The 14606-nt window shown below is 47.2% G+C and overlaps 3 protein-coding genes across 3 annotated transcripts; 2 read left to right on the plus strand and 1 right to left on the minus strand.

Moving 5' to 3' along the window:
• Positions 1 to 744: 744 nt before the first annotated feature.
• On the plus strand, positions 745 to 2574 carry B0T23DRAFT_407609 (uncharacterized protein; the record flags this gene model as incomplete). The annotated part of the gene is made up of 2 exons (XM_062839207.1): positions 745 to 756; positions 883 to 2574. 2 exons carry the CDS (start codon positions 745 to 747, stop codon positions 2572 to 2574), a joined length of 1704 nt encoding a protein of 567 aa, XP_062689246.1.
• A 1151-nt stretch (positions 2575 to 3725) lies between these two features.
• On the minus strand, positions 3726 to 4148 carry B0T23DRAFT_432079 (uncharacterized protein; the record flags this gene model as incomplete). The annotated part of the gene is made up of 1 exon (XM_062840355.1): positions 3726 to 4148. The coding sequence occupies one exon, from the start codon at positions 4146 to 4148 to the stop codon at positions 3726 to 3728; it is 423 nt and encodes a 140-aa protein (XP_062689247.1).
• A 3803-nt stretch (positions 4149 to 7951) lies between these two features.
• Positions 7952 to 10558, plus strand: B0T23DRAFT_231672 (uncharacterized protein). The gene is made up of 2 exons (XM_062833897.1): positions 7952 to 9838; positions 9894 to 10558. The coding sequence occupies exons 1-2, from the start codon at positions 8171 to 8173 to the stop codon at positions 10401 to 10403; spliced, it is 2178 nt and encodes a 725-aa protein (XP_062689248.1). The 5' UTR covers positions 7952 to 8170; the 3' UTR covers positions 10404 to 10558.
• Positions 10559 to 14606: the final 4048 nt, after the last annotated feature.

Raw genomic sequence — 14606 nt, forward strand, 5'->3', positions numbered from 1 at the left:
GTGCCAGGTCCACCAGCAGCCCACTCCCATGTTCGCGATCGGCCGACTGGCGGTTGAAAGTAGCAAATGCAACGCACTGCAAGTCACACTGGAACGGGTTTGCAACGTCGTCTGGAGATATTGTGGAGTCGCAAGAGTTCCGGGGGTCTGTTGCTGCTGTCTCAAATCTAATGTTTCTCAACCTCCCATCCCTGTTTTTTTGCCGCCAAATGCATCCCAAGTTCCCGGCTCAAACTGGAACGGTTCTGCCTTCAAAAGCTGAGAGGTGGGAGGAAAAGGGGGGCAAGGTCTGTTCTCGCACGCAAGAAGGAACTCCACCAACACTACCTAGGTAAGTTGACTGATATACGAACTGCGGGACGGAACGAATGACGAACGATGAGAAGGTGGTAGGTACGGAAGCCCGCATGGGAAAGGGATCACCGTGACTTGTAACCGATACTTAGCGTCCGTTACACTTCTTCTTTACCAGTCCGTGTAGAGGGTTCCTGCCTTTTTCTCTTCTTTTCCCTTTTTCTTGTTCTTTCTCTGTTCATCCCCGATAAGTATTCCATTCCTTTTTTTCTGTTTTCCTTCCTTCCTTCGTTATCTCCTTCCTCTGCCAAGACAAAAAGCGTCCCAACACGACTCACTACTTACTTGGTTACGCCTGCTTCGCTCGCTAGCTCTTGCATCTTCAAGACTCGACACTCCTCGACATCATTTGGGATTCATGTCACTGGTGGGAGTTCAAATGTCGAAACCATGACCGTCAAGGTACTACTATTCCAGCGTCCAACTCGGGGCTTCTCCATCATCGTCACCCTCGTCTTCATCTTTGTTCTGTGGAGCATCGCCCGACTACGTCATCATGGCTCTCTACTACCGACCACCTTCGACAAGTGGGGAGGCATAGGGGAGTGGAAAGGGCAAGGAGGAGGAGGAGGAGGAGGAAGAGGAAGAGGAGGGAGCAACCCGCCGCCACCAGCAGACCAGACCACTCTGAAAGGCGCACAACGACCTTACAGACCCAAGCTCGAACCAGGCCAGTGTCCCAAGGACCTCGAGTTCCTGCGTCGCCCCGAGCTTGGCTTAACCGATAACATCCTCTACTCGCGCCGCTGCATCAAGCCCGTCTACAAGGCCGATTTCGACCGCAGCACCATCACCAACGTCGCCGGGCCACTCGTCACCAACACCACCGCCCTCGATCTCACCTCGTGCTCCCACGATGAGCCCATCCCCTGCGAGCCGCTTGCCCTCGAGGTGCCTATGCCCTACCCCAAGGACGCCCAGTACCCGCACCTGCTTTTCGGCGTCGCCTCCAAGTATCAGCGCATGCGCGAAGCCATTCCAGCCTTTGCCCACTGGCTAGCCGGCACGGGCGCCCGTCTGGTCGGCACCATCGCCGACGCCGTACCGCCCGAGCACCAAGACGACAGCACCCGAAACTCGTTCAACCTAACCTTACTCGAAGAGGAATACCGCGCCGCAGGCATCATCGCCACCTTCGTCCCTCCCAAGGTCTTCAAGCGTCTCAACCTCAAAGACGGCAAACCCGACCCTCGTCCCGTGCCCGTCGAGCACCACCACTTTCTCGTCATCAAGGAACTCCTCTCCGTCATCGACTCCTCCCAGTCATCCCAGCCTCCGCACTGGCTCGCCATCCTAGACGACGACACCTTCTTCACCTCCCTTTCCCCCCTCTCCCAAACCCTTTCGCGATACGACCACACCCGTCCCGCCTGGCTCGGCGCTCTATCCGATGACTTCATGGCCGTGCAAGCCTGGGGCTTCATGGCCTTTGGCGGCGCCGGCTCCTTTTTGTCTTTGCCCCTAGCGCGACAACTGGCACCCCACTTGGAGCAATGCATCACCACTGCCTCGGTCCAAACCGGCGACGGAATCTTGCGGGATTGCATCTACTCGCACACAAGAACCCGACTGACGCTGGTGGAGGGGCTGAATCAGCATGATATCAAGGGGGACCCCTCAGGTTTCTTTGAGAGCGGCATCTGGCCGGTGCTGAGTCTGCATCATTGGAAGAGTTGGTACCACGCGCCGGTGGCCAAGATGGCGAGGGTGGCCAAGGAGGTTTGTGGAGATTGTTTTTTGATGAGGGTTCGGTTCGGGACTGGTTCTTCTTCTTCTTCTTCTAAAGACAACAAGAAAAGGAAAGAGGAGGAAAGTCTGCTGAGTCTGGGATATTCGATTACGCAATACCCTGGCCTTGCCAATGGGCTCGACGACATTGACCTCTCAAGGGTGGAGGGAACGTGGAAGGAAGCGGAACGGAAGGAGAAATTTGCCTTTAGTTATGGTCCGGTCAGGAGGAGGTTGCAGGTGAATAAGGAGAAGAAGAGTTGGAGATTGGTGGATGTTGATGTTGGGGAGGAGGATTCATCATCATCGTCAAAGCCACCATCACAGTCTACGACCATTAAGAAAGAGAGCGGAGGGGCAAAGGAAGGTAGAGCGTGGATATCACCAAGGAAGGGTAAGAAGAGGTTCAGACAGATTTATGTGCACAAAGCTGCTGGACCGGCGGTGGGCGAGAGCATGGATGAGGTGATTGAGTTGGTTTGGGAGGTTTGAGGTCAATATCAAGACGACGTCTCACTACCTCTACAACAACATTAGAAGGGCTGTACATTTTCAATTTGGGCTACGCATTAAAGGGGGGATTTCAATTCATTAAGCCGGCTGGCTTGGCATCATTGGGTTGGTTGGGAATGGCGGCATTGGGTATGCCGAAGGGCTACATCATATCATGGAAGACGGCGTTCGACGGATTGTTTTGTTTCAATGTAGATGTAGACAACTCCTTGCAGATGGGTTGATGACCCACAAAAGGTCTTTTCCAGAGTTGATAGTCAGGACTGACATTACATCAAGATTGAACGAGCTCACCACTGCGTACCTATGTATGAAATGTGCTTTAACTCGCGATGCACTGAAGAAGTTCGAACTTGCATCGCCTGTGTCACAGGTACACCCCACAGGAGGATCCGTCCGTCTTGCTCTCTTCCCACACTTTTCCCTCCTCAGTCTGATCCTCAGTCCTCAGGCAGGCAAAGGACCAGAACCGATTCCTGACCCCAATCCGCCACGGCAAACAAGTGTACCATTTCTGTTCTCCACGCCTTCGTCTATAAAGACAAATATTGTCGTCAGCTACTTACTTTCTCTTCTTTTGTCGAACCAACGTGAGCTGCCCTGGATGGAGAGAAAGAAACATACCAAGGTCCAAGACGGTAATAACAGTAGCATCAGAACCCCCCGCCGCCGTCATTGGGACACAGCTACATTTGAGTTCAGACAGGCGCACCGGCAGGCCGGCAGTTGTTGTGAGGTTGCAATCAGTGCAGTAGTTTGCAGATTTGCCTCTGTGATTGATGTGATTGGAATTCAAGACTTGTCAGCTTTATTGCCTATGGGTAAGGCATCTATCTTCTCCTTTGTGCAGCATTCAATCACAGGGCCACTCATGGGAGGGGAGGGGATGGGAGAGAAAAAAAAAGAAAGAAAAAAAGAAGGAAGGAAGGAAGGAAGGAAGGAAGGAAAGAAGGGAAGGAAATTGAAAGAGAAAGAAAGGAAAAAAAAAAAAAAAAGAAAGAAGAAACTCACAGCGCCTGCCAGATCAATTTCCCAGGGACATCATAACCGACTTGAACCGAATCCCCCGCCGCCGGCGGTGGTGGTGGTGGTGGTGGTGGTGGTCCCCTGGTCAAACCCGATACACAGATTCAGGTCAAGCTGGTTGAATTCTGGGGTTTGGGATTGGGACTGAAAAGTCCCGTCATCCCCCTTCTCCTCTTCCCTTCCACTTGTCTTTGTTGTACTTCCCATTCCTCTTCTGGGTCACCAGAGACAACGGCCGGCTCGATAGGACGACAAGTCGCGGCGAGGAAGTACCCGTTCATTAGGGTGATTTGGGCGCAGGAGCGGGAGAAGTTGCCGGTTATTATTTCATTGTTATCGTTGTTGTTGTCGTTGTTGTGGTCATTATTGTGAGGGAGAGGGGGAGCGAGAGGGACTACTACTAGGGAGGAGAGTGTGGAAGTTGAAGATGGAGATGCTGAAGCTGTGGGGTGAGTGAGGGCGAGGGGAAAGGAGAAGGAGGCAAGGAGAGAGATGCCGAGGGCGGAGAGGATGGAGAGTTCATGCATGTTCGTTGATTGTTTGTTTGTCTGTTTGGGTTGTGGAAGTTGTTGATGAGATCTCGTCAATGGTGGTGACTGAGATCTTGGTTGGTTGTAGACGAGTTGCTGAAAGAAATTCGAGAGATGGATATTGACTTCATGGATGTTGCTTGTCTGTGAAGATTTTGAAAATCTTTTGCGAGATATCGATCAGCTCTATCTTTCACTTCATTGTGCTGAAGGAAGGAGGGCGTCGCACTCGGTGCTGCCTGTGTATTGGCGAAACTTTCGAGTGAGAACCTTGATAGTCTTTCCCTGTGCCCGTCTACCTAGAATAGAAGGCGCCTCGTTCGTTTGCTCTTGCCAGCTAGACTATGAGAATGGTATCAAAGTCAGTCAGCGTCAGATTTCACAGCTTTGGACGATACTATTCAGTATCACAAAGACGGATACAATGTCTCGAAATAGAACCGAGACCAATAGATGTCACGTCACGGCCAAGCTGTCTGCACTACAGACGACCTACTTCAGCCTATACACCCTTTTTCCCTGGAAGGAGGCACGTCATGACGATACTTGTTTGTTTTGTTCATCAGAGGAAACACATTGCCAGCTAGTGTTTCAACGAAGAAGATGACAGCGGCGTGATATCGCGTTTGTTGAAGCAAGCTTTTGGGTAACAGGACTCCCGTCTCGAGAGAGTAAGAAAAGCAAAGGACTGACTGTCCCTGTGCAACAGGAGATATTCCCCCCGCGATCTGAGAAACCTGGGGAAAGAAAGCTCCACGCGGCGAGTGCCAGGGAGGACAGTGAGCGAGACTGAGACTATGATTGAGGCTACTCCGAAACAAAAGCTGACAAGGAGATACACCAGAAAGGAAGATCGGCGATTGGAGTCTGAGTGACTCGCAGGGTATTACATCCTTTTGTGCTATAGGTAGTTCATAAATTTGCCATCATATGTATATTTATGGTGTCTTTTTGGACATGACATCTCTTTGACAGCTCGACAGTAACAGGCTAGAGCCATGTGGACGCGGGGTTGCGGTTGCGGGACGTTGTCTCATGGATGGAATGCTACTGTCCAGCATACTGTTCCTTTCGACTAAAACACAATGACCGAAGGGGACAAGCATCCTCATCGGCCTCGAGTCTCAAGCAATATGGCGTTACTTGGACCATTTCGTCCCGTTGTTCGATGTGACGTGACGAGTGTTATGGAGGGATTGGGGGGTTGCTCAATCATTCCATCTTGCCAACTGTATGTTGGGTATCCGTCAGACTACCAGAAGGAGGCAGCCTGTGAGGAGGATCGAGGAGAACGAAAGAGCCAGAGGGTAATTGAGACTTGATGGATCGACAAACGACCTGCCCAACTGAAGTGACCCTGATGGCCCGCACCGCTACCGGCGGACCGCCCCCAACGTGAGGCCATAGCCAAGCCGGCCTCCCTCGTGGCAGACCCCCGTGGAGGTTCACCTCGATCCAATGTCGTCGACCCCTGGGCTAAAGGGCTTGTCTGATGTTGGCTCGCCTTGGCCAGTCTTGGCTTTCTTCCCTACGAGTCCCAGTGCCTTACATTTGGGTCATTCCTTGTGGCGCTTCTGGTGCTTCTCGAAGGATCGCTGGACCTTCCTTTCGGCAGTGGTCTTGGGAATCCACGATGGAATTCCAGGGGGAGGGGGGGGGGTTCCAGCTCCCGTGAGTATCCCGCCGCCGGGCGATGGCGAACGGCAAGCTCCATTGACGATGAAAATCTAAAACAGGAGTTCTCCGCATTTAATTGACCGTTGCCCCCACCATCTCATTTCCCGTCGCTGGCATAAGCATTAACATCAGGGAGCTGGTTTCTGATTGGTCAGCTGGCTGGCTCTACGAACTTGAACTTCAAGCATCTTTTCTGGCGCCCACTTGGATAAATGCTCACTCAATGCCTTCTTAGCAGTGGTAGAATAGAGTTCTGACCGTGATGACTTGATTTTGAGTTGTCCTAACCGACATGTTTTCGGCTTCGTTATCTCCCCTCTCCTTGTAATGAAAATGGTGACTGAGATGGGGATGGGTGATACAAGAGGAGGAAAGTTCATGATTGGCTTTTACCGCTCGTGTATGCGTTATGTACATGCACTACGATATCGAGCCAAACAAGCCTGTAGCTAATTTGTCATCCTCCTCCCTCATCTACGTGCATTGTCTTGTTGGTTTTATATCCCACAGTTCCTCAACTAGCCGGGCAGACAGGGACAAGACGTGTTTGCCGTCTCTTTTTCAAAGGGCCAGACTCGGAGATCTGGAGAAAGCTCTGTAGAGTGATGGGGTTCCGTCATGATCCTGCAATCTTTAGCGTTCTAGCACGACTCATGCTCGCTCCCGTCCGGTTGCTGGATGATGAATGGTGGCAAGAGGGAAAGCCTGCTTTGCAATCGGGAACCATATTTATCGCAAACAGTGCCGGGACAGGAGTGCAGCTCCGGCCCTGGTGTTGGTAACGTCGGCCACGGGATTAATCGAGAGAGAGAAATCTCGTTATCTTGCAATTAACGGCTGCAGTCGTCAACTTGGTCAAGATGCGCCGGAGTGGCCGGACAGCGGGACAGAGATCCCGGGAGCGAATGGGTTGAATTCCATTGATGGAGAAGGGAATCTCGTTTGGATATTCCTCACTTCCTTCTCCTTTGCCATGGATATTTTCGGTACACTACAACAAACTACACTTCTCCCTAGATCGAACTTGGCTCGAATCTCGAAGCAGCTAAAAAGAGGTGGATCCAACGTGGTGAGCTCCATTTCGCGGGCCCAATGGCCAATTTGGGTCCCAGTTCGACCGAGTCTTTTTTTTTTTTTTTTTTTTCTGCTTGCAGAAGTGGAGGAAAGTGGACTTCTGCCAGGGCGGCAGGTCTGCAACGCCCGGCAGCTGCAATGGATGGTTGGTGAACTGTCGCTGCTTGAGCAGCAGTGGTGTAAGCGGGCCTTGAAGCGGAACCTGGGGACCTCTTAGCGGCAGGCGGGCCAAGGGGGGAACAAGGGAAAAAAGGTCCGTGCCTTGATTTTCCCACTTCAACGCATCGCTGGTGCTATTTCCTCGTCCAATTCTCACAAATCACAACCTCACCTGGTCCAAGTCTTCCTTGGATTCCTGTTCGATGCCGACTTGCTAGTTGCCAGCCATCCTGCAGGCCTGCATCTCCTTTCCCTTATCCGCCCACCGTCTTCCGTCATTCGTTCTGGTCTTTCATCATTCATCATCAATCTCGGCTTCGGGACCTGTATTGATTCGCGTCTTCCTTGTCGCACATCCACGGCCTGTGTGTTCAATTTCACACTGCCTTACACTCGTTTTTCTTTCAACCCAACCACTTCTACTCTCGCTCTTGACCGCATTCGACCACCGTCGTCATCCATCTTCATCGATCGGATATTTCCTCCGTGTCGAACTCTTCATTCGCTTTTGCTAGTTCGCACCTTCTCCTCCTATTCCATCTTCATACCACCAAACAACCATTCATCCCCTCAACCTCACATTCGTTACATCATCAATAATCACACCACCACTACCGCCAACTCAACCCTCGCTTCTGATAACGACGACCACCATCACCATCGTTTATGACCCAAGAGGCATAGTTATTTCCGAGAACTCACCTGTAGAGATACAACACTTTATATCTCTTATCCAAACATCCCGAGGCCATCTTTTGTCCCACTCACTCCAACTGGCCATTGCTTTGCGAAACCATCGGCATCAGTTGAGACATTCGACGTGTGTTCCAGGGGCGCCTCTTCTCCAATTGCCGCCCAGCCTCAAGTGCGCGCGTCTGTAAGCCAACCAACGGCTGCCAGCCAGCCCTGCAGCTCCCCGACGATAACTCAATCTCCAAAAACGTGCGCTTGCGCTGCGCTTTGTATCAATCCGCCTTCTGCAGCATTTTGAACCAGGCCACTTGGGACCAAGGACCCTTCCCAGCTATTAGGGCCCGCCCCAAGAAGCAAACCTCACCTCCAACCCGTTACAAATTATCAGCTTTTGTTCGCAAATATATGTGGCAAAGATGATGTTATACGAGCGATCCGTCCATGATCTCCCCGGCCCCAGCTCTCCGCCAGGCTTGACACATTCCAAGTCTTCCAAGTCTTCATCCTTGAACTCGGTACCTTCAGATGATGACAGCGTGCTTGCTGACGCTAGCCACTTTGAAGACATTGGACTCCAGGATGAATCCCATGTCGATGTTCGAGGGCTAACTAAGAACCTGAAGCCCTCGCCCATGCTGTATAGTTCTAACCCTTCCTCCGAATTGCGAGTACCCTCCAAGAGCAGTCGATCTTCCCGCAGTCCGTCCAAAACCCGCCAGAAGCGGGATGTCTCATCAACGGGCAAACCCCGTCCGACCCTCCCGAATATCCAGAGTCATTTACGACCTGTCAATGGCCGAGTCGCGAGCTTGGGGCTTACCCCCGAGCTTCACACTGCCCCTCTTCCTATGCGCTCCCTTGGAAACCGATCACCCTCCTCGACACGGCAACGCAGTATTAGCCCCAATCTCCAGACTAGCTTTCCCATGAAGCCACGGAGGAGTAGCTGGCAATCGAGCCGGGAGCGAAAGACAGCCAGACAGTTGGAGAGGGAGTGCGACGAAGATGACGGAGACGACATCCCTGACGGGCTCGTGCTTGATAATGTGCCAATCTCGCCTAGGCCCCCCTCGGAACGAACAATAAGCCAACCTTCTTCCAAAGCTCCTTCTCCAGAACGCGCTCCTCCTGAAAAAAGAGTACGAAGTGTGGGAAATGGCACTCCACCAGTGGCAGCAGCCCAGGGATCCCTTAGGTCGCCGACATGGAAGTCCGATACCGCAGTGCCTACGAGAGCCAGCATTGCCTCCACCATTGTCACCCCTCTAGAACTCGCCAGATCCAAGAGCTGGTCTGCCGCATTGGCTGAACTCAACTCCGATGCCAAGGAGCTCACGGAAAAGCTGGAGGAACATGCCGAAGAGCTGGAAGCAAAGGGCGTGCGGTCCAGCACGCCGTCTGTTCGCAGAAACTCTGACGGGAAGCCCCGTGTGAAATCGGGACTTCCTGAGCTCCCGCCGCTTCGCAAGTCCAATGTCATGATCGACCCTCTACCGCCGTCCAAGGAAAAGGAAGCTGTTTTGTCCCGCACTCGTCCTTCCTGGCTCCCGCCAAAGGATCCCGCCGAGGAACGTCGCCATCTAAAGGAGTACCAGAGGATGATGGCTCAGAGCCTCGAGGCCGAGCGTAGACGAGAAGCGACAAAGAAGGCCCGGATCGAGAACCGTGATACCAGAGCCGACAATTTGATGCATATTTGGGAGGAGAACATCATCCCTCGTTGGGACGAGGCCATCCGTGAGCGCAGGACACGAGAGCTATGGTGGCGTGGTATTGCGCCACGCAGTCGAGGTGCTGTGTGGAGCAAGGCGATTGGCAACGGGCTCGCACTTTCTGATGCTTCATTCAGGGCTGCCCTGAAGCGGGCCAATGATGCCCAAAAAAGAGTGAACGACGGACAAGGCAGCACCGACGATTCCTACGCTGCGGCCTGGTTTGATGACATCAAGAAGGACGTGGAAGAGTATACCTTCCCTGACCTTCGCATCTTCCAGACTGGAGGGCCCCTTCACCAAAGCCTGGTGGATGTTCTCAGCGCATACTGCATGTATCGGAGTGATATCGGATATGTTCCGGGCTGCAATGTAAGTTTCTCTGACAAGTTATCCCGCGAGAGAGAGAGACTAACAGACCAACTAGACAATTGCCGCCATTCTGCTTCTCAACCTTCCCTCCGCCACCGACGCGTTCATTGCGCTTGCCAACGTCCTGAACCGTTCCTTGCCGCTGAGCTTCCACACGTGCGACAGAACCGCCATGTCCTCGGCCTACAACCTGCTACTCCAAACCCTCCAACACAAGTCGCCCAGCCTCCATGAACACCTGATCAAGTTGCCCGATCATAATCCCGATCTCTACTTGGGCGACATCTTCACTGGCCTCTTCACTCGCCACCTCGCTCTGGATGAGGCCACCCGACTTTGGGACGTGTACGTTTTCGAAGGCGACGCCGTCCTCGTTCGTGCAGGCATTGCTCTTCTGCTACAGAAGGGCATGTCCCTCATGGGTACCAAGTCCATTCATGAGGTCAGGGCCATCATGAATAACTCATCTGATGGCGTTTTGAGGTCGGCGCCCATTCTGCGCAGCACTGGCGAGGAAGATCGCTGGATGCGCGCTGTAAGGGAAGCCGGGAAAGCGCAAGCTTAAAGCGCGAGGAAGAAACAAGAGAAAAAAAATAACATCAAACATACAAAAAGAGCGGATATATATATTTCGTTTCCTTGTCTTTGGAATAAAGCGGTGGGAAGGGATTTTCACACAAGGAGAGGGGAACATAAGACCAACTGCACGCAAATACGTCATGAAAGCAAGTCACCATACAAAGGAACCAACCATGTCTTTACTCATGTCACATACCCAACAACGATACGCATATATAAGCAACCACCACCACCACCATCACCACTTGCCATCACCAACCACTTTTCAGCGGCCACCGGCGTTTCTGTTCACTGTTCAATTCTTAATTTTCCTCCAGGTTGGATAGCGCTGCGCCGGCTTGTCAACACCGTCTGGGGAACTGGCATCTTGTTTTTCCTTTCTTTCTTGCTCATCTTCGGCACAGTTTCGAAGTAATTTGTGTACCTCGTGTACAAAACAACAACCACAAAACCTCGGTTTTGAGTATTGTGTATATTTAATATCTTTTTTGGACAATTTCCGAATGCCAGCCAGCCAGGCATAAATGGGGCGGAATAGAATGAGAGTGGTGATGATTTGATTGTACTTGGTCTTCATCTGTGTCTGTGTGTGTATCTACGGATCTTTGACTTTGTCTGCCTGTGGATATTAATGAAGGGGCATTTATATCCCGATTTAGTTGGAGTGGTATATCATATAATCCTGATTGAAATTGGACGTTCCCTTGCTCTATATCTCGTTCTTTCGTTCATATCTCGCCGCGTATGCTGTTTGTAGATTATGCGCATGTCGTAATGGCTTGTTGAACGAGTATGAATTAAACTCTATCGGCGGCGTGTGCCTACCATATATATAGATAGCAATGACAAACAAGGGATCGATCGACATGGTGTAGGAGAGCAAGAACCTTTCTGAGCAACGAAAAACATACTGCTACCTTGTCCGTTATGATCTGTCAAAGGTCGAGTATCAGTCAGGTGTGTGTGTGCTATGTTGGTCTATCCGATCTCTTCTTCGTCAACGCCAAGTCGAGTTATGAGTTATGAGCTACTACTTTGCCAGCATCTATGAACCAGAGATGGTAATCATTCACCGGCAAATATCAAGGTTGAAAATATAACAATAAACGCTATAGTAGGAGCCGGGTTGAATGACAAAAAAATAGTTCAGCCCGCTACACTATTACGAAATGGCTGGAATCTCCCCTGCTATGTAAATAGAAGGTCAGTTTACCTTATAATTCAGGTGTCATGACATCTACTATCCATGTATGTATCCCCCACCCCGAGCGCTCCTATCTATCTATTGCAAAGCAAATACCTAGCTTCGATGATTTTAGTTACATACCTGCTATCGAAGTGAAAGAAGTGAAAGAAGTCAGACACACCTCAACTCTTATCTACAAGTACCTAGGTAGGTATCTTTCGATGTTCTATTCTACTTGCTTGTTATCGTTGTGGAAGCTAGGCTACGAGTACCATACACACGCATTATCTCGGGCTATCCGTTTTCAGCCAAGTATTGCAGACTGCGCAAATCTCTTTGAAAAGCCAAACCTTGAGGTACATAAGTTGCGTTTCTGTAACCGCCATTGGTAAAACCGCCAGTTTGTAGACAGGCCTTGGAACCTGAAAACGGATAGTTCGAGATGATGCAGTACATACATAGGCTGTGTGTCACATACAACAACTTACAACGAACACGCACGTACACTAAACGAGAGAGAATTCTGCCTGTCATTTCTGTTACTTGAACAACAAAAAAGAACTCGAGTACTTGTATGTATACGGAGCCCCGCAGTCCGTGCGGTATACACCTCTGCAGGTATTTAAAAGGTTAGCGCAATGAATTTGCAGGGGTAGCGACCAATAGTAGCGACCGGCTTATCCGGGTAACCAATAGTAAAGTAGAAGTACTTTTTCTACTAATTTCTATAGTAAAATACTTCCTTTAGTCTCTTATAACAGACGTTCAACCTTAGTCAGCCCCCATCCACTTCCCCGCCACCCCGTGGCGCAGTCGTTTTGGACCTATAGGGTTAAATGGTGTAATATTAGGATTACGTCTATATATAGCTTGGACGAAAGTACTCTATATATATAAAAAATATCCTATTTTAATATTAATACTCGATGATTATACTACTATAAAAATTATAATCTCGACTAAACAAATTGTTTAAGGATAGGACGAATAGTATATTAATTTCTCTAAATTTCAAATTGTATTTCTATAATGCTTTTATTATTTATTAATACTATAAGGGTAATTTTTATTATACGCAGAATTATATTCTAAAGGATCGTATACTATTTTTCTATAATTTTACGTTGTATATACGTAAAATTTCGTATATATAATAGAAGGCTATAGATTTAATACCGATGAGATAATAGAATTATTTTATTATTAATACCGGAAAGGTATCGAGGTGTCATATGTCAGATCACCTAACTAGTATACGCGCTACGGCACGGTCGGCTTAGTCAATTGATTAGAGCCACCGACTTATAGTCGCACTCTACCTATATAAATCCTATAAATTAAATAAGGCTTGCGCGCACTCTATTTAGTTATCGACCGTACGCAAGCCTCTTACTCTCGATTTTTCTTTCGAATTATTAATTTATATACTTTCAAACAATTATATATTACTATACTTTTTACAATACCCTTTTAATGGTATTATATAGTAGTTACAATTACTAATTACAATTCTCGACCGAACCACACTACACCATTTATTACTATCGCCTTCTTAATAAAGTACAATAATAATCGTAAAATTGCCTAGTAACGAACTTCCTTAGTAAAAGCACCCAATCGTATCGCAACCAATTTCCTTTAAAATATTTTAAATACGTAAAACGAATTCAAATACTTTCGCAACCTACAAAACCACCTTTCCGCACTATACAATCGTCCTATTTATTTAATTAATAATTTCCTTACCTTTCTATTAATCGCTGATTAAAATATATAATCATTCCCTTTTACAATAATTAAAGTACTTGTAAGACCCTTAATTCCCCTCCAATATAGCGAATTTAAATACCTATAAAAGAATCCATTTCTACTTTACCCCTAAATATAGCGAATTTAGATACCTATTATCTTTCACTACTTAAATTCTAAACGTTATAAAATATTAAATACTAAAAGTTACCCCTACTACCGAATTTAAATATATAATAATATTTATATTTATTCTAATTTACAATTACGTACTTTCTATACTAATTTCTATTATATTATAAGAAATACTTAGACTCGTAACTTATAAAACGTACTTTAACTAAAAGAAATCTATTATTAAAAAATTATACTTAAATTATTTATCGAATCCAACGTACTAAATAGTACCTCCTTATATAACCTAATTATAATATTACTAATTAAAACGAATTTAATTCGTCCCTTCCTTAAAAATAATAATATTAACGAAACATCGCACTTTAATAATAAGGTAGAACTATATAAAAACCTAAATAATTATAATAATTCAATCCCCTTAAACCAACCTTTCAACGTACCTACCGATATCTATACCCTATTAATCGCTAACCTAAATCGTATAGTCCAATACCCCTCTATAAGTGCTTATTAATATTTATTAAATAAGAAGTATCTACCTATAAGACTAATTCTAAATATATATTATAATTATAAATTACAAATTATAAGCGTAAGTCCTAACCTAAATACGCCTCTCCCGTACCGCCTAATTAAATTCGGTACTAATAGAGAATTAATTAACTACTTTAAAAATAAAATTAATCGTAATAATAATATTATAAACTTCTATTTCAATTGATAAAACAAACTTCTAGAGAAATCTATAAATTCTATAATAATTTTATTAAATTTATTTAGAAAAGACTTAAACGAATAATAAATTTATTAAATTTAAGACTAAAATAAACTATTAATACTATTCGAATTTTATAAGAAAGAAATAACTAATATTATAATTAATGCGTAGGATAAGAATAGTATTATAAACGATATTAAGGATTAAGTTAAATAATTATTAAAGGAATAAAACAAACTCCTAAATTAATATATAATCGAATAACGTAAAATATTAGACAAATACGTAAAGGAGTATAAAGCCCTACTAAAAATATCTCTTGCTAATTAGAAAATATTTTTCAATAAAATTATTAGCAATTAAAATACTACTATTTATACGCAATTTATAAAACTGAA

This window comes from Neurospora hispaniola (assembly GCF_033458365.1).
Source record: "Neurospora hispaniola strain FGSC 10403 chromosome Unknown B0T23scaffold_8, whole genome shotgun sequence".
In the NCBI taxonomy this organism is placed as follows: domain Eukaryota; kingdom Fungi; phylum Ascomycota; class Sordariomycetes; order Sordariales; family Sordariaceae; genus Neurospora; species Neurospora hispaniola.

Coding starts and splice junctions, on each gene's coding strand:
- B0T23DRAFT_231672 (XM_062833897.1), top strand. CDS start 8,171: ATGATGTTATACGAGCGATCCGTCCATGATCTCCCCGGCCCCAGCTCT. Junction 9,839..9,893: donor GATATGTTCCGGGCTGCAAT/GTAAGTTTCTCT, acceptor CAGACCAACTAG/ACAATTGCCGCCATTCTGCT.